This window comes from Linepithema humile, chromosome 1 (assembly GCF_040581485.1).
Source record: "Linepithema humile isolate Giens D197 chromosome 1, Lhum_UNIL_v1.0, whole genome shotgun sequence".
NCBI classification, from domain to species: Eukaryota; Metazoa; Arthropoda; class Insecta; order Hymenoptera; family Formicidae; genus Linepithema; species Linepithema humile.
This window is the reverse complement of record NC_090128.1, coordinates 35,877,472-35,902,896: the sequence shown is the minus strand read 5'-3', so window position 1 is coordinate 35,902,896 and position 25,425 is coordinate 35,877,472. Positions and strand designations below refer to the sequence as shown.

The following is a 25,425-nucleotide window of genomic DNA, read 5'->3' as shown; positions in this document are numbered from 1 at the left end:
CTCTTAATTATAAAATGTTACAATAGATTAACCAAACTTAATATTAATATTTTAACATAAAATATATTTTCTCATGTTTATAATTTAAATATTATATTTTTATTTATTTAATTAATTAATGTAACTTTATAATACAAGGAAAAATAATTTATGTTCAAACAATAACAATCACATTTGTGTAAACAATATCAAATGTAAAATATAACGTTGCAGAATTAGTAAATTATTTGTTAACGTTTAACAAAAAATATGGAAGCCCTAGCCGTTTTTGTTTTGGAACAGATTTATTTGTACTACTCGCAAAACCCGAGGATTATAAGGTAAGTTTAGAAAAAATAATTATTTTAATAATATAATACAGCGCTCGGAATTAATTGCACATTTCGGGCCGATTCTGGAGACGACGCCTCCTGTCCCCCCCCACTACCGCCCGACCGCTGGCGGCCGAGCCGCCGATAGCTCTGGTTCAGGAGCGTTTTATATTAGAAATAGGCTAGATTGTTTAGGCATCTCTCAGGAAATCGTAACATTTTCTTCACTACATAAATAATGTTTATTTTCATTAATACATAATATATATATTTAATTATTAATGAAAATAAACATTATTTATGTAGCAAAGAAAATATTACTATTTTTTGAGAGGTGCCTCAACAACCGAGCCTATTTCTTATATAAAACGCTCCTGCGCCAGAGCTATTGGCGGCTCGACCGCCAGCGGCCGGGCGGTAGTGGGGGAACAGGAGGCGTCGTCTCTTGAATTGGCCCGAAATGTGCAACTAATTCCGAGCGCTGATATAATATATTGAACAAAATAATAGAGTTAACATAAAGCAAATAGAGTAAGAGCCGGATCGAGTTGCTCAAAAATTTATTTTTTATTACAAATTATTACATACGTTTCGGCCAATGGATGTGGCCATCTTCAGTGTAAAATTGACAACAAAAAAAAATTTTTTAGTACATAAGTAGAGAAGCGTTGATAAGAACGCTTAATGGTTCTTATCACAGATGGCCACATCCATTGGCCGAAACGTATGTAATAATTTGTAATAAAAAATAAATTTTTGAGCAACTCGATCCGGCTCTTGCTCTATTTGCTTTATGTTAACTCTATTATTTTGTTTAATAAGAAAGTGAAATAACCTAATATTAATTGTAATAATATATTGAATTTTAATACGCAGGTCGTACTTGCGAACGTGGACGGCAATTACAAAAGCTCAGTTATGAAACTGTATTCCCCACTTCTTGGGAACGGAATTATCAGAGTTTCAGGTATTACGCCTATGTTCAAATACAACGAATGTTTATTTAATTTGTTTATATATTTGTTTATATAGTTATAATAATATATTGATAAAATATTACACTTTTTACTATTGAATACTATAATTAATATTTGTAGGTGCAACTCATAGGTTACGGCGCAAAATAATACAATCCTCTTTGAATGCCAAGTCAGTGTCTGATTACGTAAAATTTTTTGATAATTATAGCAATTATTGTGGGGATTATTTGGAAAAAGAAGTTGGTGGTCATACGTTTGACATGAAACCGTACATAGGGCGATACGTGACTGATATATATTTAGGTGAAAATTGTGCAAACATGACATATGTTGATTTATAACAAATTTTTGTAACAAGTTGCTATTATAGATACAATTACAATTAATGCTATAGATGTAATTAAATATAAAAGTTAAAAAATATTACAGCATCAATTGGAGGTATAGAAGGAACGGCGTATGAAGGTGAATATGATGAACTACTGTACTGGCAAGAAAGGTATATAGATCTCGTATTATTGAATACGTATGATTTATATTTCAATTATTAATATATTATTTTTTTAGATTGATGAAATATATGTATAAAAAAGTGGCAACACCATGGCTACAATTGGAATGGATTTTTTCTCTGAGCGATAACGCGAAACAACAATCCTTTGGTCAAAAAATAATACAAAATTTTGTTCATAAAGTAAGCTTCAAATATTTCTTTTGTTTAATTGTTTAATCATATAAAACATTTAGTGCATTTGGTATTAATCAAAATTTTTTATGTTATATTTTGTTTTATAATATTATACCACATTTTTGAAATTTTTATTTTTTATCAATGCAACAAGCATATAATAATACATATAAAAGTTGATAATAAGATTCGTGAATTACAATATAACTTATTTTATTACATTATCATATTTTTCATTTTGATGAAAAAAATATGCGTACGTATGCCATTGAACATTATTAACTAAAACATGATAATTCTAATGATATTACATATAATAGCAATTTTTGTCAACACATATTATTAATTAATATACCATATTATTTCATTAATGTGTAGATAATGCAGAAATCAGTGGAACGCGATACTCTAAATTATGATAATGAGATCCTCCAAAAGCCAAAATCCGTTGCTAGCAATTATTTGAACTATGTAAAGCAACTGTCTGATGATGCTACGGGTGAATCCCGCGCAGTGAGCGATGAAGACGTAAATGACGATATTCGCAATCTGTATGCGGCTGTAATGTCATTTATCGTATAAATAGTAAAAAATTGTACAAGTACATTTAGATTACTATAAATTTATCTTTTACAGATACAAAATACAGTTATGGAATTGACATCCTTTGTTTTTCTATTGTTGGGAATGCATACAGAAATACAAGTTAGTGAAACTGTAATGTGATATGCAGAACATAAAACAAGAAAAATTGTATTTGTCTTTGCACTATAATCATAAATTATTTTGTACATATGTATACATATATGTATAATTATATAATATATAGATTAAAATTATTAATTTTATTTTTTACATTTCTTATGAGACACGTTAGTTAATTTTTAAAATATTATTTTAGATGTCTGTTTTATTAATTATGTATTTCATTATTTAGGAAAAGCTGCGAAAAGCAATATTGCTTACATTCGGAAACGAAAAGATTGATGCTAAGCGTCTTACGAGCATTCGATATCTTAATATGGTGATTCAAGAAACACTAAGATTGTTTCCTGTAGCACCTATAATTGCGCGACAACTTACGGGAGATATTAAACTGGGTATTTGTATAGTGCAATATTTTTTTGTAACACAACAGTCACAATAAAGAAAAACAAGTTTGTGAGTTACAAAGACGCGTTGATTTCAGAATCGTGCGTCTTGCCGAATGGGTGTTACGTTCTAATACCAGTGTTTACTATTCATCGTAATCCTGCATATTGGAATAAACCAGAGGAATTTATTCCTGAACGATTCTCGCCCGAAAACTCGTCAAGTCGTCAACGTTACACGCACATTCCATTTGGCACAGGTCTTAGAGATTGCCCAGGTAAATTTTTTAAAGTTTTTTTACTTTGAAAATGATGTAAATCAATTTTAAAAAATTAAAAAAATATCAATATTACACCAATAGCATATTTAAATATTTGCACATTTAACACGTTCCAAGCCGTTTTTCCGCCGTTTTGACCACTGATGGCCCACGCTGGTGCAGTATTTTCGTAGTGTTTCCTGCAATATTTTAGATAATTAGAATTAATATATATATATTACTCCAAGAAGGTAATATAATAATTTAAAATCTTATAATTACTCTTTTATTACGCGCGACAGTGTCTTATTAAATCACGATGTATGGGCATAAAAAATTCTAAAATTTATTATTTGAGCTCAAAATATATGTATTGTAATAAATTTAATATTGATGTATTATCAAAATAATGTAGAACAAAAGAAATATAAGTTGTGTAATGTTTTATAAGAATGTAGTCATTTTATACTTAATATATTAAACAGTCTGAGTGGAAAGCAGCGTGGACCATCAGTGATACACGTGACACGTAACGTACACGTTTATTATTTTATTGAAGTTTATAATTTTTTAAATTTAAATTTTTAATGTTTTAAAACTATTAGATTTTGAATATTTTGAAATAAATAATAAAAGAGTTTGATTGAATATTTAGTATACTCATACTTACGTATAGATATTGTAGTATGTTGTTTTAACAACTTTTTTATACTTTTTTTTATACTTTGTTTATATTTTTGCTTAAGGTCAACGATATGCTTTTCTGTCCGTGGGAGCAGCAATAGTAAATTTATTGCGGCGGTTTCGCTTTGTAGCAACTGGCAGTGTAAAAGATATCAAATTAACAAATGATATTTTACTACGATCTCGAGACGGAATCAAATTATCTATATTTCGTATAGAAGATTATTGATAAACGATGATTGACGACAACTGATAACATGATTACAATGATGGATTATTACTATTTGTTTTAATGGCTTGGTAGTTTAATTTTCATTTCGAAATGTTAAACGATGTTATTATACATTGATGTATTGCAATCACTGCAATAATAAAAGATGTTTGCACATAATTGCAATATAATTTAGTTTTTTCTGCTTAATTCTGCAATATTTCCGTAGTATTTCCTGCAATATTTTAGATAATCCCCTGTAACATTTTCTGCCAAGCAGAGCCTTGCATCAGTTTACTTGCAGCAGAAATGATAGGGAATTTGCAGCAGATTCTGTCCATAACGGTCGGTGCTGCCAGTCTGTCAGCAGTCTGCTATAAGATTCATGCATTTGAAGTGCATGAATCTGTTTGCAGATATTTGCTGCAGAAATCGAGCAGATTTGAGGAAGATTCTTTCCGTAACACGCAGTCTGTCAGCAGTGTGTCGTAAGATTCTTTAAGCAGAAGTCTTGTACAGATCTTACGCAGATCTTGCACAGATCTGCTCATCAGATTTTTGAAAGGCTCATGCAACAGAAGTTACGTGCAGATCCTGTGCAGATCTCGTGCAGAATCTGTTCCCCTAGCAGCGATCTGCTGCAAGATTGCTGCAAGATTCGCAGCAGATCATTGCAAGATTCTGTCAGCAGTCAACATACAATTCGCAACAGGTAAAATACGCAATATTCTTTCAGCAAAAGTCTTGTACAGATCCTGCGCAGATCTTGCACAGATCTGCTCAGCAGATTTTTAAAAGGCTCATGCAGCAAAAGTTACGTGCAGATCTTGTGCAGATCTCATGCAGAATCTGTTCCCCTAGCAGCGATCTGTTGCAAGACTGCTGCAAGATTTCCAGCAGATTCGAGCTGTCAAAAACCGCGGTCCTTGCCGCGATACTTATATGTACGCTCGCCTCAGCCAATAGGAGAGCTCGATTCGAGTGAAAATTTTCCCATCGTCCACTGCGCGCGACTCGTCCTTCGTGCTTCGTGCATGCTTCGCCTTAGTCGCCATCAGTGATGCAAGATCGAGTATCCTGCATCAAGCATCACATGAGGGGAAGAGTCCCCACCATGACGGCACCACACAAGCGAGCATCGCTGACGTCACGCGTCCGTGTGCGCTCGCCATTCCACAGCGTACGACTCATACGCTATTGGAACGGCGAGCGCACACGGACGCGTGACGTCAGCGATGCTCGCTTGTTTGGTGCTGCCATGGTGGGGGCTCTTCCCCTCATGTAGTGCTTGATGCAGGATGCTCGATCTTGCATCACTGGTCGCCATTGTGCTTTGTGCAGCAGCAGCAGCAGTGGCAACAACGGCCGGTGCAGCGGTTTAGATACGCTATTTACCATAATCCAGAAAGTACCGTAAGTAAGTAAGTAAGTAAAGTAAGTCTTTTTCAGTTTGTGTGAAAGAAGTCGACTTCATCGTGATACATTTGAGGCACTTCACTTTTTTCTAAAAAATAGAATGGTCTATCTCGTGTCGCTTGAAATTGCTTTTTCGTATATCCACCGTGGGTATTATATTTCATTTTTGCCAGTTATAATTATTGCTTTTAAAATTTAATTTATTCAATTCAGTGCGCGTAACATATTATTCACAATCATCGTCGGTTGAAATTCATTTTTGTTCCACATCGTCGACTAGTCTGCTTTTCATATGTGCCTCGCTCAATCGAAAAACAACGCAGTTATTCATATACGATAAAGTCGACTTTGTGATCTTCTGACATTTGTGACATTAATTCCATTTCAAAAATATAATTTTCTCTCGTGTCGCTTGAAATTGCTTTTCGTCTCTTGAAAATTCATTTGTCCACCGTGGGTATTTTGTTTTTCTTAAAATACACATTTCTTAGCAACAATAAAAAGGGTGTATCACAAACGTTTCGAAAACTTAACAAATAGGCAAAAGAGAAATCGTATTCGAGTAGGTCAAGGTGATATTACTTCTTCATCTGATTCTTCTTTACCTCGTGTTGAACTCGTCGATGATATTTCGTCTTTTCGTTCGAATTTTGACGATTTTATCGAAAGCGTCGCGTATTCTGAGTCATCAGTTGCATCGTCTGACTATGAGACTATTGATGCTAATAGTACGTTTCCCGATTTACAGGAATGTGAAATCAGTTCTGATGATAGTAGTACAGTCAATGATATTTTTGGATCGGAAAATACGTTCGCTAAAAACTTGGCAAAATGCTTCCTTGTTATCAATCTTACGGCCGTTCAAGGTAATGCCATTCTGAAGTTATTGCGTTCACACCCTTGTTTTGAATATTTACCTAAAGATATGCGAACACTTGTGCACACACCTAAATCACGCGTGCAGGTTGTAAGATGTTGAGCCTGGGCAGTATTGGCATGTGGAATTTATACATTGTATAATCCAACAATTATCTCATGAATGCAATATTCCTGATGTCTTAAAATTGCATATCAGTACAGACGGTGCTTCCGCGGACAAAAAAGGCATTGTTCAGTATTGGCCTCTCCAAATCAGAATTGTCAATTTGAAAAACAGCAAACCTTTAATTGTAGGTGTATACCGCGGGAAAAAGAAACCACAAGATCCTAATAGCTTTTTTCGAATGCTCGTTGAAGAGATGAAAGTCGTGATTAATAGTGGAGGAATTAGGTTTAAGGATAAACTTATTCCCGTAACGTTTGAGTGCTTTATTGCTGATGCCCCTGCCCGGGCCTTTGTATTACAACACAAAGGACATATGTCTTCGATGCCATGCTCAAAACGCAACGTTACGGGTACAGTAATTGAGGGCACTCGACATAATGTATTCCTTGGCGTTAATCACGTAAAACGGACAGATGAAAACTATAATTTTAGGACTGACACTGACCATCATAAGGACATGAAAAGCCCTTTAGAAGACTTAAATATACGCATGGTTACACGAGTACCATTTGAATATATGCACTCCATTTGCCTTGGCATAATGAAAAAGTGCATCGAAGCATGGGTGTTGGGAAAATTTGGTTGTAAAAATGGCAAGTTACGTGCTGCCGACATTGAGGCAATCGACGTTCGTTTAAAAGAATTGGACAATACCTGTTCTGGAAACTTTACTCGGCGACCTCGAGCTCTGTCAGAGTTCCAGCAGTACAAAGCAACTGTTTTCAAATATGTTGTCTAATTTTTTGGACACCAATTCTAAATATTTCGGACAAACGCGCCACTATTCTAAATTTCAGAGAAACTACTCTGATAATTAAGACAGATTGTCTGAAATTACTTTCAGGCACCCAGATCTGAAAATTCAGACAAAAATGTGTCTGAATTTTTAGGCAATTTTTTACAGTGAATCTTTTAAGATTTTTCGGAATTGAAAAGGCTAATTTGAAATCCGAGTTTCTAGCAATCGAGATGAAATCATTAGCAATAGATATTACAAAAGGTATCATAAAAAATCGGAACTGGAATTTTGTCTGCACATTACCTTCTTAACCATTCGACTTAGTTTACCTATTTATTTTTTTTTATCTTTGACACTTCGGTTTTAATTTATAATAAAATAATTTTATCATGAACGTGAAAGTCGAATTGTGAGACAATATCTTTCTCTAGCTCTTCCATACTTTCTGGACATACGGAACAGAGGTTGATTATAAGTATGTATTGTTGTTTGCACAATTATTTATAAAATAATACCAAAAATGTCAGTTCACAAGGACAATATTGTTGCAGTTCCATTTGTCTATCTTCCTATATTGGATTTTAGTTACAAAGAAGAATTCTCTGCGTTGTTTATTTATTTTCTTAATGTTTCGACAAGCAAGACACCGTTTTATTATATATTTTTTCGTAATGACACTGAAGAAGGCCTAACATAGGCAGAAACGTTTGATTGTAACTTTGTAATTCTCATAATATAATTTGAATTTTATGCACAAACACCTAGCAACGGCTCTTTTCGCCCTTTACTCCAGATTATTTGTTAATTTTTTATTTATTGCATATTTATACTACAAATATTACAAGTTAAGTTTAAAAAAGATTTAATATTTAATATTTATTTCAGACACATCTTTACAGATATGCTTTTCGTAATAGTCATAATATTGTTGCTTGTGTATTTTTTCGAACTTAACAAGAAAAAATATTACAAATTAAAAAGAAATTTGCAATTTGCCTTTTCGTTGCCTGGTGAATCTATATTGACAGTGTTTGTCAAAACGCTGCAAATTGCTTGGAAATATGAAGGTAAATAAAATGCTCTTAATTATAAAATGTTACAATAGATTAACCAAACTTAATATTAATATTTTAACATAAAATATATTTTCTCATGTTTATAATTTAAATATTATATTTTTATTTATTTAATTAATTAATGTAACTTTATAATACAAGGAAAAATAATTTATGTTCAAACAATAACAATCACATTTGTGTAAACAATATCAAATGTAAAATATAACGTTGCAGAATTAGTAAATTATTTGTTAACGTTTAACAAAAAATATGGAAGCCCTAGCCGTTTTTGTTTTGGAACAGATTTATTTGTACTACTCGCAAAACCCGAGGATTATAAGGTAAGTTTAGAAAAAATAATTATTTTAATAATATAATACAGCGCTCGGAATTAATTGCACATTTCGGGCCGATTCTGGAGACGACGCCTCCTGTCCCCCCCCACTACCGCCCGACCGCTGGCGGCCGAGCCGCCGATAGCTCTGGTTCAGGAGCGTTTTATATTAGAAATAGGCTAGATTGTTTAGGCATCTCTCAGGAAATCGTAACATTTTCTTCACTACATAAATAATGTTTATTTTCATTAATACATAATATATATATTTAATTATTAATGAAAATAAACATTATTTATGTAGCAAAGAAAATATTACTATTTTTTGAGAGGTGCCTCAACAACCGAGCCTATTTCTTATATAAAACGCTCCTGCGCCAGAGCTATTGGCGGCTCGACCGCCAGCGGCCGGGCGGTAGTGGGGGAACAGGAGGCGTCGTCTCTTGAATTGGCCCGAAATGTGCAACTAATTCCGAGCGCTGATATAATATATTGAACAAAATAATAGAGTTAACATAAAGCAAATAGAGTAAGAGCCGGATCGAGTTGCTCAAAAATTTATTTTTTATTACAAATTATTACATACGTTTCGGCCAATGGATGTGGCCATCTTCAGTGTAAAATTGACAACAAAAAAAAATTTTTTAGTACATAAGTAGAGAAGCGTTGATAAGAACGCTTAATGGTTCTTATCACAGATGGCCACATCCATTGGCCGAAACGTATGTAATAATTTGTAATAAAAAATAAATTTTTGAGCAACTCGATCCGGCTCTTGCTCTATTTGCTTTATGTTAACTCTATTATTTTGTTTAATAAGAAAGTGAAATAACCTAATATTAATTGTAATAATATATTGAATTTTAATACGCAGGTCGTACTTGCGAACGTGGACGGCAATTACAAAAGCTCAGTTATGAAACTGTATTCCCCACTTCTTGGGAACGGAATTATCAGAGTTTCAGGTATTACGCCTATGTTCAAATACAACGAATGTTTATTTAATTTGTTTATATATTTGTTTATATAGTTATAATAATATATTGATAAAATATTACACTTTTTACTATTGAATACTATAATTAATATTTGTAGGTGCAACTCATAGGTTACGGCGCAAAATAATACAATCCTCTTTGAATGCCAAGTCAGTGTCTGATTACGTAAAATTTTTTGATAATTATAGCAATTATTGTGGGGATTATTTGGAAAAAGAAGTTGGTGGTCATACGTTTGACATGAAACCGTACATAGGGCGATACGTGACTGATATATATTTAGGTGAAAATTGTGCAAACATGACATATGTTGATTTATAACAAATTTTTGTAACAAGTTGCTATTATAGATACAATTACAATTAATGCTATAGATGTAATTAAATATAAAAGTTAAAAAATATTACAGCATCAATTGGAGGTATAGAAGGAACGGCGTATGAAGGTGAATATGATGAACTACTGTACTGGCAAGAAAGGTATATAGATCTCGTATTATTGAATACGTATGATTTATATTTCAATTATTAATATATTATTTTTTTAGATTGATGAAATATATGTATAAAAAAGTGGCAACACCATGGCTACAATTGGAATGGATTTTTTCTCTGAGCGATAACGCGAAACAACAATCCTTTGGTCAAAAAATAATACAAAATTTTGTTCATAAAGTAAGCTTCAAATATTTCTTTTGTTTAATTGTTTAATCATATAAAACATTTAGTGCATTTGGTATTAATCAAAATTTTTTATGTTATATTTTGTTTTATAATATTATACCACATTTTTGAAATTTTTATTTTTTATCAATGCAACAAGCATATAATAATACATATAAAAGTTGATAATAAGATTCGTGAATTACAATATAACTTATTTTATTACATTATCATATTTTTCATTTTGATGAAAAAAATATGCGTACGTATGCCATTGAACATTATTAACTAAAACATGATAATTCTAATGATATTACATATAATAGCAATTTTTGTCAACACATATTATTAATTAATATACCATATTATTTCATTAATGTGTAGATAATGCAGAAATCAGTGGAACGCGATACTCTAAATTATGATAATGAGATCCTCCAAAAGCCAAAATCCGTTGCTAGCAATTATTTGAACTATGTAAAGCAACTGTCTGATGATGCTACGGGTGAATCCCGCGCAGTGAGCGATGAAGACGTAAATGACGATATTCGCAATCTGTATGCGGCTGTAATGTCATTTATCGTATAAATAGTAAAAAATTGTACAAGTACATTTAGATTACTATAAATTTATCTTTTACAGATACAAAATACAGTTATGGAATTGACATCCTTTGTTTTTCTATTGTTGGGAATGCATACAGAAATACAAGTTAGTGAAACTGTAATGTGATATGCAGAACATAAAACAAGAAAAATTGTATTTGTCTTTGCACTATAATCATAAATTATTTTGTACATATGTATACATATATGTATAATTATATAATATATAGATTAAAATTATTAATTTTATTTTTTACATTTCTTATGAGACACGTTAGTTAATTTTTAAAATATTATTTTAGATGTCTGTTTTATTAATTATGTATTTCATTATTTAGGAAAAGCTGCGAAAAGCAATATTGCTTACATTCGGAAACGAAAAGATTGATGCTAAGCGTCTTACGAGCATTCGATATCTTAATATGGTGATTCAAGAAACACTAAGATTGTTTCCTGTAGCACCTATAATTGCGCGACAACTTACGGGAGATATTAAACTGGGTATTTGTATAGTGCAATATTTTTTTGTAACACAACAGTCACAATAAAGAAAAACAAGTTTGTGAGTTACAAAGACGCGTTGATTTCAGAATCGTGCGTCTTGCCGAATGGGTGTTACGTTCTAATACCAGTGTTTACTATTCATCGTAATCCTGCATATTGGAATAAACCAGAGGAATTTATTCCTGAACGATTCTCGCCCGAAAACTCGTCAAGTCGTCAACGTTACACGCACATTCCATTTGGCACAGGTCTTAGAGATTGCCCAGGTAAATTTTTTAAAGTTTTTTTACTTTGAAAATGATGTAAATCAATTTTAAAAAATTAAAAAAATATCAATATTACACCAATAGCATATTTAAATATTTGCACATTTAACACGTTCCAAGCCGTTTTTCCGCCGTTTTGACCACTGATGGCCCACGCTGGTGCAGTATTTTCGTAGTGTTTCCTGCAATATTTTAGATAATTAGAATTAATATATATATATTACTCCAAGAAGGTAATATAATAATTTAAAATCTTATAATTACTCTTTTATTACGCGCGACAGTGTCTTATTAAATCACGATGTATGGGCATAAAAAATTCTAAAATTTATTATTTGAGCTCAAAATATATGTATTGTAATAAATTTAATATTGATGTATTATCAAAATAATGTAGAACAAAAGAAATAAGTTGTGTAATGTTTTATAAGAATGTAGTCATTTTATACTTAATATATTAAACAGTCTGAGTGGAAAGCAGCGTGGACCATCAGTGATACACGTGACACGTAACGTACACGTTTATTATTTTATTGAAGTTTATAATTTTTTAAATTTAAATTTTTAATGTTTTAAAACTATTAGATTTTGAATATTTTGAAATAAATAATAAAAGAGTTTGATTGAATATTTAGTATACTCATACTTACGTATAGATATTGTAGTATGTTGTTTTAACAACTTTTTTATACTTTTTTTTTATACTTTGTTTATATTTTTGCTTAAGGTCAACGATATGCTTTTCTGTCCGTGGGAGCAGCAATAGTAAATTTATTGCGGCGGTTTCGCTTTGTAGCAACTGGCAGTGTAAAAGATATCAAATTAACAAATGATATTTTACTACGATCTCGAGACGGAATCAAATTATCTATATTTCGTATAGAAGATTATTGATAAACGATGATTGACGACAACTGATAACATGATTACAATGATGGATTATTACTATTTGTTTTAATGGCTTGGTAGTTTAATTTTCATTTCGAAATGTTAAACGATGTTATTATACATTGATGTATTGCAATCACTGCAATAATAAAAGATGTTTGCACATAATTGCAATATAATTTAGTTTTTTCTGCTTAATTCTGCAATATTTCCGTAGTATTTCCTGCAATATTTTAGATAATCCCCTGTAACATTTTCTGCCAAGCAGAGCCTTGCATCAGTTTACTTGCAGCAGAAATGATAGGGAATTTGCAGCAGATTCTGTCCATAACGGTCGGTGCTGCCAGTCTGTCAGCAGTCTGCTATAAGATTCATGCATTTGAAGTGCATGAATCTGTTTGCAGATATTTGCTGCAGAAATCGAGCAGATTTGAGGAAGATTCTTTCCGTAACACGCAGTCTGTCAGCAGTGTGTCGTAAGATTCTTTAAGCAGAAGTCTTGTACAGATCTTACGCAGATCTTGCACAGATCTGCTCATCAGATTTTTGAAAGGCTCATGCAACAGAAGTTACGTGCAGATCCTGTGCAGATCTCGTGCAGAATCTGTTCCCCTAGCAGCGATCTGCTGCAAGATTGCTGCAAGATTCGCAGCAGATCATTGCAAGATTCTGTCAGCAGTCAACATACAATTCGCAACAGGTAAAATACGCAATATTCTTTCAGCAAAAGTCTTGTACAGATCCTGCGCAGATCTTGCACAGATCTGCTCAGCAGATTTTTAAAAGGCTCATGCAGCAAAAGTTACGTGCAGATCTTGTGCAGATCTCATGCAGAATCTGTTCCCCTAGCAGCGATCTGTTGCAAGACTGCTGCAAGATTTCCAGCAGATTCGAGCTGTCAAAAACCGCGGTCCTTGCCGCGATACTTATATGTACGCTCGCCTCAGCCAATAGGAGAGCTCGATTCGAGTGAAAATTTTCCCATCGTCCACTGCGCGCGACTCGTCCTTCGTGCTTCGTGCATGCTTCGCCTTAGTCGCCATCAGTGATGCAAGATCGAGTATCCTGCATCAAGCATCACATGAGGGGAAGAGTCCCCACCATGACGGCACCACACAAGCGAGCATCGCTGACGTCACGCGTCCGTGTGCGCTCGCCATTCCACAGCGTACGACTCATACGCTATTGGAACGGCGAGCGCACACGGACGCGTGACGTCAGCGATGCTCGCTTGTTTGGTGCTGCCATGGTGGGGGCTCTTCCCCTCATGTAGTGCTTGATGCAGGATGCTCGATCTTGCATCACTGGTCGCCATTGTGCTTTGTGCAGCAGCAGCAGCAGTGGCAACAACGGCCGGTGCAGCGGTTTAGATACGCTATTTACCATAATCCAGAAAGTACCGTAAGTAAGTAAGTAAGTAAAGTAAGTCTTTTTCAGTTTGTGTGAAAGAAGTCGACTTCATCGTGATACATTTGAGGCACTTCACTTTTTTCTAAAAAATAGAATGGTCTATCTCGTGTCGCTTGAAATTGCTTTTTCGTATATCCACCGTGGGTATTATATTTCATTTTTGCCAGTTATAATTATTGCTTTTAAAATTTAATTTATTCAATTCAGTGCGCGTAACATATTATTCACAATCATCGTCGGTTGAAATTCATTTTTGTTCCACATCGTCGACTAGTCTGCTTTTCATATGTGCCTCGCTCAATCGAAAAACAACGCAGTTATTCATATACGATAAAGTCGACTTTGTGATCTTCTGACATTTGTGACATTAATTCCATTTCAAAAATATAATTTTCTCTCGTGTCGCTTGAAATTGCTTTTCGTCTCTTGAAAATTCATTTGTCCACCGTGGGTATTTTGTTTTTCTTAAAATACACATTTCTTAGCAACAATAAAAAGGGTGTATCACAAACGTTTCGAAAACTTAACAAATAGGCAAAAGAGAAATCGTATTCGAGTAGGTCAAGGTGATATTACTTCTTCATCTGATTCTTCTTTACCTCGTGTTGAACTCGTCGATGATATTTCGTCTTTTCGTTCGAATTTTGACGATTTTATCGAAAGCGTCGCGTATTCTGAGTCATCAGTTGCATCGTCTGACTATGAGACTATTGATGCTAATAGTACGTTTCCCGATTTACAGGAATGTGAAATCAGTTCTGATGATAGTAGTACAGTCAATGATATTTTTGGATCGGAAAATACGTTCGCTAAAAACTTGGCAAAATGCTTCCTTGTTATCAATCTTACGGCCGTTCAAGGTAATGCCATTCTGAAGTTATTGCGTTCACACCCTTGTTTTGAATATTTACCTAAAGATATGCGAACACTTGTGCACACACCTAAATCACGCGTGCAGGTTGTAAGATGTTGAGCCTGGGCAGTATTGGCATGTGGAATTTATACATTGTATAATCCAACAATTATCTCATGAATGCAATATTCCTGATGTCTTAAAATTGCATATCAGTACAGACGGTGCTTCCGCGGACAAAAAAGGCATTGTTCAGTATTGGCCTCTCCAAATCAGAATTGTCAATTTGAAAAACAGCAAACCTTTAATTGTAGGTGTATACCGCGGGAAAAAGAAACCACAAGATCCTAATAGCTTTTTTCGAATGCTCGTTGAAGAGATGAAAGTCGTGATTAATAGTGGAGGAATTAGGTTTAAGGATAAACTTATTCCCGTAACGTTTGAGTGCTTTATTGCTGATGCCCCTGCCCGGGCCTTTGTATTACAACACAAAGGACATATGTCTTCGATGCCATGCTCAAAACGCAACGTTACGGGTACAGTAATTGAGGGCACTCGACATAATGTATTCCTTGGCGTTAATCACGTAAAACGGACAGATGAAAACTATAATTTTAGGACTGACACTGACCATCATAAGGACATGAAAAGCCCTTTAGAAGACTTAAATATACGCATGGTTACACGAGTACCATTTGAATATATGCACTCCATTTGCCTTGGCATAATGAAAAAGTGCATCGAAGCATGGGTGTTGGGAAAATTTGGTTGTAAAAATGGCAAGTTACGTGCTGCCGACATTGAGGCAATCGACGTTCGTTTAAAAGAATTGGACAATACCTGTTCTGGAAACTTTACTCGGCGACCTCGAGCTCTGTCAGAGTTCCAGCAGTACAAAGCAACTGTTTTCAAATATGTTGTCTAATTTTTTGGACACCAATTCTAAATATTTCGGACAAACGCGCCACTATTCTAAATTTCAGAGAAACTACTCTGATAATTAAGACAGATTGTCTGAAATTACTTTCAGGCACCCAGATCTGAAAATTCAGACAAAAATGTGTCTGAATTTTTAGGCAATTTTTTACAGTGAATCTTTTAAGATTTTTCGGAATTGAAAAGGCTAATTTGAAATCCGAGTTTCTAGCAATCGAGATGAAATCATTAGCAATAGATATTACAAAAGGTATCATAAAAAATCGGAACTGGAATTTTGTCTGCACATTACCTTCTTAACCATTCGACTTAGTTTACCTATTTATTTTTTTTTATCTTTGACACTTCGGTTTTAATTTATAATAAAATAATTTTATCATGAATGTGAAAGTCGAATTGTGAGACAATATCTTTCTCTAGCTCTTCCATACTTTCTGGACATACGGAACAGAGGTTGATTATAAGTATGTATTGTTGTTTGCACAATTATTTATAAAATAATACCAAAAATGTCAGTTCACAAGGACAATATTGTTGCAGTTCCATTTGTCTATCTTCCTATATTGGATTTTAGTTACAAAGAAGAATTCTCTGCGTTGTTTATTTATTTTCTTAATGTTTCGACAAGCAAGACACCGTTTTATTATATATTTTTTCGTAATGACACTGAAGAAGGCCTAACATAGGCAGAAACGTTTGATTGTAACTTTGTAATTCTCATAATATAATTTGAATTTTATGCACAAACACCTAGCAACGGCTCTTTTCGCCCTTTACTCCAGATTATTTGTTAATTTTTTATTTATTGCATATTTATACTACAAATATTACAAGTTAAGTTTAAAAAAGATTTAATATTTAATATTTATTTCAGACACATCTTTACAGATATGCTTTTCGTAATAGTCATAATATTGTTGCTTGTGTATTTTTTCGAACTTAACAAGAAAAAATATTACAAATTAAAAAGAAATTTGCAATTTGCCTTTTCGTTGCCTGGTGAATCTATATTGACAGTGTTTGTCAAAACGCTGCAAATTGCTTGGAAATATGAAGGTAAATAAAATGCTCTTAATTATAAAATGTTACAATAGATTAACCAAACTTAATATTAATATTTTAACATAAAATATATTTTCTCATGTTTATAATTTAAATATTATATTTTTATTTATTTAATTAATTAATGTAACTTTATAATACAAGGAAAAATAATTTATGTTCAAACAATAACAATCACATTTGTGTAAACAATATCAAATGTAAAATATAACGTTGCAGAATTAGTAAATTATTTGTTAACGTTTAACAAAAAATATGGAAGCCCTAGCCGTTTTTGTTTTGGAACAGATTTATTTGTACTACTCGCAAAACCCGAGGATTATAAGGTAAGTTTAGAAAAAATAATTATTTTAATAATATAATACAGCGCTCGGAATTAATTGCACATTTCGGGCCGATTCTGGAGACGACGCCTCCTGTCCCCCCCCACTACCGCCCGACCGCTGGCGGCCGAGCCGCCGATAGCTCTGGTTCAGGAGCGTTTTATATTAGAAATAGGCTAGATTGTTTAGGCATCTCTCAGGAAATCGTAACATTTTCTTCACTACATAAATAATGTTTATTTTCATTAATACATAATATATATATTTAATTATTAATGAAAATAAACATTATTTATGTAGCAAAGAAAATATTACTATTTTTTGAGAGGTGCCTCAACAACCGAGCCTATTTCTTATATAAAACGCTCCTGCGCCAGAGCTATTGGCGGCTCGACCGCCAGCGGCCGGGCGGTAGTGGGGGAACAGGAGGCGTCGTCTCTTGAATTGGCCCGAAATGTGCAACTAATTCCGAGCGCTGATATAATATATTGAACAAAATAATAGAGTTAACATAAAGCAAATAGAGTAAGAGCCGGATCGAGTTGCTCAAAAATTTATTTTTTATTACAAATTATTACATACGTTTCGGCCAATGGATGTGGCCATCTTCAGTGTAAAATTGACAACAAAAAAAAATTTTTTAGTACATAAGTAGAGAAGCGTTGATAAGAACGCTTAATGGTTCTTATCACAGATGGCCACATCCATTGGCCGAAACGTATGTAATAATTTGTAATAAAAAATAAATTTTTGAGCAACTCGATCCGGCTCTTGCTCTATTTGCTTTATGTTAACTCTATTATTTTGTTTAATAAGAAAGTGAAATAACCTAATATTAATTGTAATAATATATTGAATTTTAATACGCAGGTCGTACTTGCGAACGTGGACGGCAATTACAAAAGCTCAGTTATGAAACTGTATTCCCCACTTCTTGGGAACGGAATTATCAGAGTTTCAGGTATTACGCCTATGTTCAAATACAACGAATGTTTATTTAATTTGTTTATATATTTGTTTATATAGTTATAATAATATATTGATAAAATATTACACTTTTTACTATTGAATACTATAATTAATATTTGTAGGTGCAACTCATAGGTTACGGCGCAAAATAATACAATCCTCTTTGAATGCCAAGTCAGTGTCTGATTACGTAAAATTTTTTGATAATTATAGCAATTATTGTGGGGATTATTTGGAAAAAGAAGTTGGTGGTCATACGTTTGACATGAAACCGTACATAGGGCGATACGTGACTGATATATATTTAGGTGAAAATTGTGCAAACATGACATATGTTGATTTATAACAAATTTTTGTAACAAGTTGCTATTATAGATACAATTACAATTAATGCTATAGATGTAATTAAATATAAAAGTTAAAAAATATTACAGCATCAATTGGAGGTATAGAAGGAACGGCGTATGAAGGTGAATATGATGAACTACTGTACTGGCAAGAAAGGTATATAGATCTCGTATTATTGAATACGTATGATTTATATTTCAATTATTAATATATTATTTTTTTAGATTGATGAAATATATGTATAAAAAAGTGGCAACACCATGGCTACAATTGGAATGGATTTTTTCTCTGAGCGATAACGCGAAACAACAATCCTTTGGTCAAAAAATAATACAAAATTTTGTTCATAAAGTAAGCTTCAAATATTTCTTTTGTTTAATTGTTTAATCATATAAAACATTTAGTGCATTTGGTATTAATCAAAATTTTTTATGTTATATTTTGTTTTATAATATTATACCACATTTTTGAAATTTTTATTTTTTATCAATGCAACAAGCATATAATAATACATATAAAAGTTGATAATAAGATTCGTGAATTACAATATAACTTATTTTATTACATTATCATATTTTTCATTTTGATGAAAAAAATATGCGTACGTATGCCATTGAACATTATTAACTAAAACATGATAATTCTAATGATATTACATATAATAGCAATTTTTGTCAACACATATTATTAATTAATATACCATATTATTTCATTAATGTGTAGATAATGCAGAAATCAGTGGAACGCGATACTCTAAATTATGATAATGAGATCCTCCAAAAGCCAAAATCCGTTGCTAGCAATTATTTGAACTATGTAAAGCAACTGTCTGATGATGCTACGGGTGAATCCCGCGCAGTGAGCGATGAAGACGTAAATGACGATATTCGCAATCTGTATGCGGCTGTAATGTCATTTATCGTATAAATAGTAAAAAATTGTACAAGTACATTTAGATTACTATAAATTTATCTTTTACAGATACAAAATACAGTTATGGAATTGACATCCTTTGTTTTTCTATTGTTGGGAATGCATACAGAAATACAAGTTAGTGAAACTGTAATGTGATATGCAGAACATAAAACAAGAAAAATTGTATTTGTCTTTGCACTATAATCATAAATTATTTTGTACATATGTATACATATATGTATAATTATATAATATATAGATTAAAATTATTAATTTTATTTTTTACATTTCTTATGAGACACGTTAGTTAATTTTTAAAATATTATTTTAGATGTCTGTTTTATTAATTATGTATTTCATTATTTAGGAAAAGCTGCGAAAAGCAATATTGCTTACATTCGGAAACGAAAAGATTGATGCTAAGCGTCTTACGAGCATTCGATATCTTAATATGGTGATTCAAGAAACACTAAGATTGTTTCCTGTAGCACCTATAATTGCGCGACAACTTACGGGAGATATTAAACTGGGTATTTGTATAGTGCAATATTTTTTTGTAACACAACAGTCACAATAAAGAAAAACAAGTTTGTGAGTTACAAAGACGCGTTGATTTCAGAATCGTGCGTCTTGCCGAATGGGTGTTACGTTCTAATACCAGTGTTTACTATTCATCGTAATCCTGCATATTGGAATAAACCAGAGGAATTTATTCCTGAACGATTCTCGCCCGAAAACTCGTCAAGTCGTCAACGTTACACGCACATTCCATTTGGCACAGGTCTTAGAGATTGCCCAGGTAAATTTTTTAAAGTTTTTTTACTTTGAAAATGATGTAAATCAATTTTAAAAAATTAAAAAAATATCAATATTACACCAATAGCATATTTAAATATTTGCACATTTAACACGTTCCAAGCCGTTTTTCCGCCGTTTTGACCACTGATGGCCCACGCTGGTGCAGTATTTTCGTAGTGTTTCCTGCAATATTTTAGATAATTAGAATTAATATATCAAGAGACACGGTAGTGTCTCGCGCCAAGTTCACGCGCAGCGCAAGACCGACCGTGTATCTTTACGCGAGCCCGAAAGTTGAGACGAGCCGAGATTATCGGATCTCAATAACGGCTGGGCCGATTGAGTTGTTGTTAGGCTCAATCGATAGCGCATACCCAAATTACATAAGAAAAGTATGCTTGTTTTTACTGTAGGTGCTGTAGAAAAAAAGTTATAATAGTCCAAAGTCGAAATGTCTAAAATAGTACGATAAAAATGTCCAGCTAAAATGTCCATGTTCCGATTTCTGACGTTAGGTGCGCTGATGGCGCTGAGAAGCCGCGCGGCGCGCGCTTACGTTGGCATTTGCATTTATTTATCAAGAGACACGGTAGTGTCTCGCGCCAAGTTCACGCGCAGCGCAAGACCGACCGTGTATCTTTACGCGAGCACATGAGCTGATAGGAGTCGAGATTTTCATATCTCAATAATGCGTGGACCGATCGAATTTATAATAGGCTCAATCGATAGAGCACATGCGATTTACATAATAAAAGTATCTTTACTTTTTTTGTACATGCTTTCTAAAAAACTATATTAATTGCCAAAGTTTGCCAAAGTTTGCCAAAGTCGAAATATGCCGAAATCTATGTAAGCTTGGTCGTCGTCGTCTGTTCGTCATCCTTCTCTAATATATAAGTTTTTCCTTTGTCAACTAGAAGCATCAAAATGCAACATGGTTGTCCTTTTCTACATCCCGTGAAATGTCAATTCCCGCATAAGAGCGTCTTTTTTCTTTCCTTTCTTTTTCTAAAAGATGTCTGTCCTTTTTCAACATGGCGGCGCTCAGACCTGTCAGCTCGCAGCTTTGATGACACTAATCACATTGATATAATTAATATCGGTCGTAAAATGTATATGTAACGTGTTGTGGAGACGAATAGAGATAGTGTATATCAAAATAATAGTATTCTTTATAAAAAAAATTTTTCTCGTCTTGAAGTGCAGAAGTGTAGCAACACACATGCTGACAACACTCTTAAAGGGAACGTTCACAAGTGTCCCCTCCCGATTTGATTCTCCTTGAAATATGTTGTAAAACATACAATTTGAGAAGACACGTATTTTTTTATAGCGGCCCTAACTCAAATTTAAAGGGTGAAACACCCTTTTGAAAAAAACGAGTTTTTTCTTTGTGTGTAACTATCGCCAAAACCGTAGGAGATATAAAAAAATGTTTCAAGTAGAAGTTGTATGGCTTGTAATGGGCTTTATAACTGTGTAGTTGGATTTTCAAAAATGTAATTTTTTTTAATTTACTCTTACCCCTTGGTATTATTTTTTCGAATTTCAAAATTTTTGTAATGACAAAAGTTGTAGCATTTTTTACGCTAAATTCAACCATATATGATTTTATTATGTTCCGAAATCGCATCTTTCAAAAATAAGTCATCAGTATCATATTATATGCGTCGCGCTGCATGACGCATTGTTTATACCGCACTTGTGTTGCGCAATAGTCGTTAAATAAATATAAAAATGACATGTTATCATATATTTAAGGAAGAAAAGTTAACTAAAATTGTTGCTAAAGCATCCCTTCCACATTACACTCTTATAGATAATCGCTGCATTTCGTATGCAGCGCGTTGTCATATACAAGTTAGCTATCAGCGCATATTACACTTTGAAGTTTTGCTTGCAGTGACCACGGGAAAATAATTTATGAAACGAAAACAGTGAATGAATCAATCTATTCAACATATATCCACCCTGACTCTACTCTCTTGGCCCGACTTGACTGACAATGAATGAAATTCTGTACATACTCTTTTTCAATAATTTTAATATACTGCGATATATTCTACATACTATTACATTCTATTAAATTATTACGATTTTTTTAAACTATGGTATATAAAATCTTGAAATATAAAATGTATATTATAAGTATAATTATAATATATTGATACAATAAATAAGCTTTTATATATATATAAGCTTATTTATATATATTATAATTATACTTATAATATACATTTTATATACCATAGTTTAAAAAAATCGTAGTAATTTAGTGGAATGTAATAGCATGTAGAATCACAGTATATTAAAATTATTGAAAAAGAGTAAACTGTACAGAATTTTATATTTTATTTCATTCTCAGTCAAGTCGGGCCAAGAAGGTAGAGTCAGGGTAGATATATGTTGAATAGATTGATTCATTCACTGTTTTCGTTTCATAAATTATTTTCCCGTGGTCACTGCAAGCAAAACTTCAAAGTGTAATATGCGCTGATAGCTAACTTGCATATAACAACGCGCTGCGCACGAAATGCAGCGATTATCTATAAGAGTGTAATGTGAAAGAGATGCTTTAGCAACAATTTTAGTTAACTTTTCTTTCTCAAATATATAATAACATGTCATTTTTATATTTGTTTTGCGACTATGCACAACACAAGTGCGGTATAAACGGTCATGCAGCGCGACGCATATAATGTGATACTGATGACTCATTTTTGAAAGATGTGATTTCGAAACATAATAAAATCATATATGGTTGAATTCAGCGTAAAAAATGCTACAACTTTTGTCATTACAAAAAGTTTGAAATTTGAAAAAATAATAACAAGGGGTGGGGGTAAATTAAAAAAAATTTCATTTTTTGAAAATTTTACTACACAGTTATAAAGTCCATTACAAGCCATACAACTTCTATTTGAAATATTTTTTTATCTCCTACGGTTTTGGCGATAGTTACACACAAAGAAAAAAATCGTTTTTTTTTCAAAGGAGTGTTTGATCCCTTAAATTTGAGTTAGGGCCGCTATAAAAAAATACGTGTCTCCTCAAATTGTATGTTTTACAACATATTTCAAGGAAAATCAAATCGGGGGAGGGGACACTTGTGAACGTTCCCTTGTTAGTATTTTGTAGTTAGTGGACAGAAAGTGTACTTTGTGCACATTGGTGGAATCGGCAGGTATGTAATGTTTATAGAGAAGAAATGTCTAACACTTGGATTGAAGCTGACGATACGCTAATTAAAAAAAGACAATGGCCTAGAGGTGCTAAAGATGTTTTTGTCATTCTTACAGAAATTTGATCAAAAGTAATCTGTTTTTATATATGAAAAAACGCAATAACTTAGAAATACAAATGGTTTTTTATACCCTTTTTATGATCACTAATAATTTTCTTATAAAACATGTTGTAAAATATAAAAAAAAATTATTAGGTTTGTATAAATTAAGATTTCTATAATCAAAAAGAGGATTGTCGTATTGAAAATATGACGGGAGTGATGGTGGGATATTATTACCATTATTTTTACTAAAAAAAAAGAATCATATTTATTAAAATTATTTTTACTAAAAAAAGAAATGATATCTCACAAAAAAACCTTTTTTTAAAAAAGGTAAAAAAAGGGCGCCAAGTACACGCCTTGTTATATTTAAAAAAAGTTTTCCTCATAAAAAAACCTTTCCAAAAAATTGTTTTTTTTTTAAAAAGTTTTCCTCATAAAAAACCTTTTCAAAGAACTGTACTTTCAAAAATATATTATATTAAAAAAAAGTTTTTCTCACAAAAAACCTTTCCAAAAAAAGTTGTATATATCATAAAAAACTTTTCAAAAAGATTGTATTTCCAAAAATATATTATAAAAAAATCTTTTTAAAAAAATTATATATATTTATTATAAAAAACCTTTCCAAAAAAATTGTACTTTTAAAAAAAGTTGTATATATTAAATAAAAATTTGCTACATATTCTGTCTATAAAAGAGGTGATATCAGAAAATGACGCCAAGTTTAAATAAAGAACCTTTCAAAAAAAGTTGCATGTATATCTAATTATTTATTTAAAAATGATATTTATGTTTATATCTAGTTAATTCTTTTTAAGTATACTTTTTAAAATAATTGCATTTGTATCTAGTTATTTTTTTTATATCTGTATCTAGTTAAATAAAAAAATTTTTCAAATTTAATCAAAATAAAAAAATATTACAAAATTTCGCAAAAAACTTGGCGCTGCTATAAAATAGCCTTCATTGCTCTATAATATTTTAAGATGTATAATAATATTTTAAGGCTATTTTATAGCAGCGCCAAGTTTTTTGCAAAATTTTGTAATATTTTTTTATTTTGATTAAATTTGAAAAATTTTTTTATTTAACTAGATACAGATATAAAAAAAATAACTAGATACAAATGCAATTATTTTAAAAAGTATACTTAAAAAGAATTAACTAGATATAAACATAAATATCATTTTTAAATAAATAATTAGATATACATGCAACTTTTTTTGAAAGGTTCTTTATTTAAACTTGGCGTCATTTTCTGATATCACCTCTTTTATAGACAGAATATGTAGCAAATTTTTATTTAATATATACAACTTTTTTAAAAGTACAATTTTTTGGAAAGGTTTTTTATAATAAATATATATAATTTTTTTAAAAAGATTTTTTTATAATATATTTTTGGAAATACAATCTTTTTGAAAAGTTTTTTATGATATATACAACTTTTTTTGGAAAGGTTTTTGTGAGAAAAACTTTTTTTTAATATAATATATTTTTGAAAGTACAGTTCTTTGAAAAGGTTTTTTATGAGGAAAACTTTTAAAAAAAAAACAATTTTTTGGAAAGGTTTTTTTATGAGAAAAACTTTTTTTAAATATAACAAGGCGTGTACTTGGCGCCCTTTTTTTACCTTTTTTAAAAAAAAAGGTTTTTTTGTGAGATTATTTAAACGGTGTCAAAATTACTGTTTTGAATGTAATATATTATACTTAAAATAATATAAACTTTTTTAAAATTTTGAATTTTAGAATTCGATAATTATTGCTTTCGATTACTAGA

General features: G+C 32.0%; 3 protein-coding genes across 29 annotated transcripts in view; all 3 read left to right on the top strand.

The window, feature by feature from the left end:
* Positions 1 to 4,405, top strand: part of LOC137001233 (cytochrome P450 4c3-like) — a 32,672-nt gene extending 28,267 nt beyond the window's left edge. For 5 of the 6 annotated variants that reach the window (XM_067359748.1, XM_067359744.1, XM_067359737.1 and 2 more), the window contains exons 3-12: positions 214 to 320; positions 1,188 to 1,278; positions 1,409 to 1,594; positions 1,721 to 1,790; positions 1,859 to 1,985; positions 2,358 to 2,540; positions 2,616 to 2,684; positions 2,917 to 3,079; positions 3,169 to 3,348; positions 4,077 to 4,405. In XM_067359748.1, coding sequence (XP_067215849.1) covers positions 214 to 320; positions 1,188 to 1,278; positions 1,409 to 1,594; positions 1,721 to 1,790; positions 1,859 to 1,985; positions 2,358 to 2,540; positions 2,616 to 2,684; positions 2,917 to 3,079; positions 3,169 to 3,348; positions 4,077 to 4,243 — 1,343 coding nt within the window. In that variant the 3' untranslated portion in view covers positions 4,244 to 4,405. Of the gene's footprint in view, positions 1 to 213; positions 321 to 1,187; positions 1,279 to 1,408; positions 1,595 to 1,720; positions 1,791 to 1,858; positions 1,986 to 2,357; positions 2,541 to 2,615; positions 2,685 to 2,916; positions 3,080 to 3,168; positions 3,349 to 3,468; positions 4,014 to 4,076 lie in introns of those variants that run through there. The other variant, XM_067359751.1, reaches the window with a different exon arrangement.
* Positions 4,406 to 4,554: 149 nt separating this feature from the next.
* LOC137001087 (cytochrome P450 4c3-like) lies at positions 4,555 to 12,908 on the top strand. Of its 13 annotated transcripts, none has more exons than XM_067359151.1 (14): positions 4,555 to 5,638; positions 6,390 to 6,507; positions 7,857 to 7,900; positions 8,311 to 8,492; positions 8,718 to 8,824; positions 9,692 to 9,782; positions 9,913 to 10,098; positions 10,225 to 10,294; positions 10,363 to 10,489; positions 10,862 to 11,044; positions 11,120 to 11,188; positions 11,421 to 11,583; positions 11,673 to 11,852; positions 12,580 to 12,908. In XM_067359151.1, exons 1-14 carry the CDS (start codon positions 5,517 to 5,519, stop codon positions 12,744 to 12,746), a joined length of 1,809 nt encoding a protein of 602 aa, XP_067215252.1. In that variant the 5' UTR covers positions 4,555 to 5,516; the 3' UTR covers positions 12,747 to 12,908. The 13 variants fall into 13 exon arrangements, with proteins under 13 accessions (XP_067215252.1, XP_067215261.1, XP_067215256.1 ...); XM_067359153.1 differs by having other exon boundaries at positions 5,504 to 5,646; XM_067359155.1 differs by lacking the exon at positions 12,580 to 12,908 and adding an exon at positions 11,973 to 12,510 and having other exon boundaries at positions 5,495 to 6,507.
* A 149-nt stretch (positions 12,909 to 13,057) lies between these two features.
* On the top strand, positions 13,058 to 21,026 carry LOC137001231 (cytochrome P450 4C1-like). Of its 10 annotated transcripts, XM_067359695.1 has the most exons (14): positions 13,058 to 14,141; positions 14,893 to 15,010; positions 16,360 to 16,403; positions 16,814 to 16,995; positions 17,221 to 17,327; positions 18,195 to 18,285; positions 18,416 to 18,601; positions 18,728 to 18,797; positions 18,866 to 18,992; positions 19,365 to 19,547; positions 19,623 to 19,691; positions 19,924 to 20,086; positions 20,176 to 20,355; positions 20,440 to 21,026. In XM_067359695.1, the coding sequence occupies exons 1-14, from the start codon at positions 14,020 to 14,022 to the stop codon at positions 20,493 to 20,495; spliced, it is 1,698 nt and encodes a 565-aa protein (XP_067215796.1). In that variant the 5' UTR covers positions 13,058 to 14,019; the 3' UTR covers positions 20,496 to 21,026. The 10 variants fall into 10 exon arrangements, with proteins under 10 accessions (XP_067215796.1, XP_067215801.1, XP_067215799.1 ...); XM_067359698.1 differs by having other exon boundaries at positions 13,997 to 15,010; positions 20,476 to 21,026; XM_067359686.1 differs by having other exon boundaries at positions 13,997 to 15,010.
* Positions 21,027 to 25,425: the final 4,399 nt, after the last annotated feature.

Bases quoted from the DNA above. Each gene is read 5' to 3' on its own strand.
- LOC137001231 (XM_067359686.1), top strand. From the start codon at position 14,768: ATGATATTTCGTCTTTTCGTTCGAATTTTGACGATTTTATCGAAAGCG. The intron at 17,328-18,194 runs GTAAGTTTAGAA...TTTAATACGCAG, and splicing joins CAAAACCCGAGGATTATAAG to GTCGTACTTGCGAACGTGGA. The intron at 19,692-19,923 runs GTTAGTGAAACT...TTCATTATTTAG, and splicing joins GAATGCATACAGAAATACAA to GAAAAGCTGCGAAAAGCAAT.
- LOC137001087 (XM_067359149.1), top strand. From the start codon at position 6,265: ATGATATTTCGTCTTTTCGTTCGAATTTTGACGATTTTATCGAAAGCG. The intron at 11,189-11,420 runs GTTAGTGAAACT...TTCATTATTTAG, and splicing joins GAATGCATACAGAAATACAA to GAAAAGCTGCGAAAAGCAAT. The intron at 11,584-11,672 runs GTATTTGTATAG...CGTTGATTTCAG, and splicing joins TACGGGAGATATTAAACTGG to AATCGTGCGTCTTGCCGAAT.